The sequence below is a fragment of the Tupaia chinensis genome, unplaced genomic scaffold, assembly GCF_000334495.1.
Source record: "Tupaia chinensis unplaced genomic scaffold, TupChi_1.0 Scaffold000067_1, whole genome shotgun sequence".
NCBI classification, from domain to species: Eukaryota; Metazoa; Chordata; class Mammalia; order Scandentia; family Tupaiidae; genus Tupaia; species Tupaia belangeri.
Genome location: NW_006159526.1, coordinates 1,033,677 through 1,036,972, shown reverse-complemented (window position 1 = coordinate 1,036,972; position 3,296 = coordinate 1,033,677). Strand labels below are relative to the sequence as shown.

The 3,296-nt window shown below is 60.7% G+C and overlaps 1 protein-coding gene across 1 annotated transcript in view; it reads right to left on the bottom strand.

Annotated features, from left to right (window-relative positions):
• Positions 1-3,296, bottom strand: part of CIC (capicua transcriptional repressor) — a 27,613-nt gene that overhangs the window by 23,568 nt on the left and 749 nt on the right. Inside the window, 1 exon segment of the mRNA XM_014582822.2 lies at positions 2-854. Coding sequence (XP_014438308.1) covers positions 2-843 — 842 coding nt within the window. The 5' untranslated portion in view covers positions 844-854.

Sequence of the window (3,296 nt, the reverse complement as noted above, 5' to 3'; positions counted from 1 at the left end):
CCCCCCGCGGTAGGCGGCCACACCGGGCTCCACACAGGTACAGACGGCCGTGCCCACTGCCAGCGCACCTGGTGGAGGTGTGGCATCCAAAACCACATCCACACCAGCACCCGGCACGCCCTCGTAGAACGTCAGGGCCCGGTCACCAGGGAACTGCACACCCAGGTCCTGGCTTCGGCGCACCTGGCGCACCACAGCTGGCAGGAAGAGGCCGTCACCACGCCGAGCCAGCACCCGTTGGGACCGCAGCTGCCGCAGGTCAAAGCTTCCACTGGTGCCACTGGGGGGCCAGGGACCAGGACCACAAGCCTCGGCTGGCTCATCCTCTAGGTCCGCTGAGTGCTCACTGGCTGTGTCAGTGGAGGATGAGCGGGCAGAGGTAGGTGGCCGTGGAGGCACACCCAGGGTGCCGGCCTCCTCGGGGGTCCGTACCCGCTCTTCAGGGGCTCCAGGCACCCCACTGCTGCTAGCCCCATGCTCCTCCACATACTTCTTTTTGGGTGCTCGAGACTTGAATGTGGCTGTCTTGCGGCTGAGTGAGGGTTCCCAGCGGCCTGCCTCCCCGTCGCCCTTGGTGTCCTCGGCTGGGCATGGGGCTGGGTCATCAGGGTGCAGCTCCAGGGGTGGACACTCAGGCCCAGGCCCCCGTTCTGCCTCCTCTTCCTCGCCATCCTCAGCCTCTCCTGGCCCAGGCTGCTGCTGTGCTTCATCATCCTCCACCTCTGGCTTGTCACCCTCCCCAGTCCCTCGCCGCCTCAGGGCCTTGGCCCTGGTGGCTGGTGGGGACTTGCTGCCGCTGCTGGGACCTGGAAGGCCAGTGCATGACTTCTTCATTGGCTTCATCTTTTGTCGACCTGCAGGGTGGAAGAGCAGACAGGGATCATTGCGAGCAACTCAGTGAACCCCCAGCTCCAGTGTACCCCAAGACTTTCCACTTTCAGAGTCCATAGCTTCAGCTCCACGATCCCCCAGGCCTCCTCCCTGGCCACCCTCAACTCATTCGGGCCCCTGGCCAGGACCCTGACACAGACTGGCACACATGTCCCCTGGTCATTTATACTCTGGCTCCTTGGGGAATACTCACGCCTGCTCTTTCTGCAGAGGACATGGAACACACAAGCACGTGCTTCTACTGCCCAGGGGGATGCGGGAGGCACTGCCAGTTCACACCTACAGAGCCTCGGAGCCTCTTGTGCTCATTTTGTCCTCAGCCCTATGCAAGCTTGCCTGTGTTAACCCCTTCCATTCTCATGACAGCACTAAGAGGTGGGTGGGTGCCACTATCAGTCCCTTTTTAGTGTGAGGAAACTAAGGCACAGAAAGATTAAGCGACTTGTCCAAGATTAAGATTATCCAGTTAGGAAACAGTGAACTAGGCTCCAAACCCAGGCAAGCTGGCTGCAAAGCCTAGGCTCCTAACCATTTCAGTGTGCCGCCCGTCACATGACCCAGCAGGCACACTTACTCACACTGTCACTGTCCAGAGGGCACACACACTTATCACACACACACACACACGGATACTAAGTCACAGAAAGGGAGGTGACTGGGCTATGATGTGAGCCTCTCTCCACCTCCCCCACCCTCCCTCCACCCCTCTGGGCAGCCTGGCATGGCTAGGCATTGTGGGAAGGAGTGGGCAGCTGAGAGTCCCGAGGGACAGCTGCCCACTTTGCTCTGCACCCTGAGCCTGCCAGGTACAGCCATCTCCCCAGATCCTGGCAGAGAGCAGGCAGGGGCACGTCTGGGACAAGAGCTCATACCCGGCACTGCCACGGGGCTGTGCATGAGCACACGCACGCGCACAAACACACACACACACACACACACACACACACACACACAGCACATGTACGTCACCACACAATGGGACACACGGTTACACCCCAGGGTTTCTCCGTCCCACTGGATGGGGACCCGCCCCTCCCCCCATAGCACCCAGCATGATACACTAGCCCGGTCCCTATTTCTGGCCTGCATGCTCCCCACTGGGAGCTGGGCTGACTCTGGCAGGGTGGCTGAACTGGTGAGCAACCTCCCAAGCCCCCAAATATGCCCTCCAACTCCAGGTGGGAATAGGAGGGATAAGGTCAAAGAAAGCAGGACAAGCCCAACAGGCCAACCTCACCCACTTCCTGAACAGTCATTACTGCCCGCCCCCTTTCAGGCTGCCCTGAGAAAAGAAAAGGGAAAAAAAACTTTACTCTGAAGTGACTAAGAGAACCTAAGAGGCCGAAAGGGGGCCTCTAGGGGGACGAGGGGACCCAGGACCACAAGTCAATCATAATCAGAGATGGCTTTGACTCCCTCTTCAGGCTCTCCGGGGACCCCTGACCTCATGCTCCCACTTGGGGCTTGCTCCTCCTGTGAATACTGTAGTCCCAGGCCTGCCCCTTCTCTGGGACAATCCTGGGGCCCTCATAGGCAGACGCAGGGCTGGCACCCAGGTGCCCAGGAGGTGGGCAGCCATTACTGCCTTCTCCCCACTCTCCCACTGGGCCACCATCCTGGGGACTGAGATCCGACTCCAGGCCTGCCCAAACACAAACCTTTGCATCCCCCTCCCAGGGCCTACAAGCACACCGACTAGCACCCCTAGACCCTACTGCCTGGCCCAGCCTCTTCACCCCGGAAGCCAATCTTTCTTCCCCCGGGGCCTACTTTCTTCCTGTCCACCCTCTCGGGATAACTCCCACCCAAGGCCCCGTGGGCCTCACCCCCTCAGGATCTGGGCTGAACTCCTGGAGCCCAGGCCAGCCCAGGCCCTGGCTCTCTGGGGTCTCGTGCCCTCTCTTTCCATCAGCCCTCCTGGTACCAGTTCTCTGCCACTCTCTCTCCCACCCTGTCACCACCTCTTCCTCTACCTCCCTCCCTACAGGTCCGAGGCCCTCTCCTCTGTCACCCCCTCCTGTCACCCCCATTTATCTCTGTCACCTATTCCTCCCAGTCACTCTCTTGTCAGCCATCTCAAGACCTGTCACCTTCTCTCCTCACCACCTCTCCTTGTCACCGGCTCCAACTCTGTCTCCTCCCTCTCTCTGTCACCCTGATCTAGTCCTGTCACCCCTCCATTCCTGTTACCCCCTCTCTGCCCACCACCCCCTCCCATAGTCACCCCTTTTCTGTCACCCCCCTTCCCACCACTTCCTCCACTCCTTCCCTTCTCTCCACCATTCTGCCCACTCCTTTCCCCCTGTACCCCCTTACCGTCCCTGCCACCTGTCCCCTCTCGACCCCAGACCCCACGAACTCCCCCCGCCCGTGTCAGCCCTGGCCCCGCCCCTCACCTTGGGCTC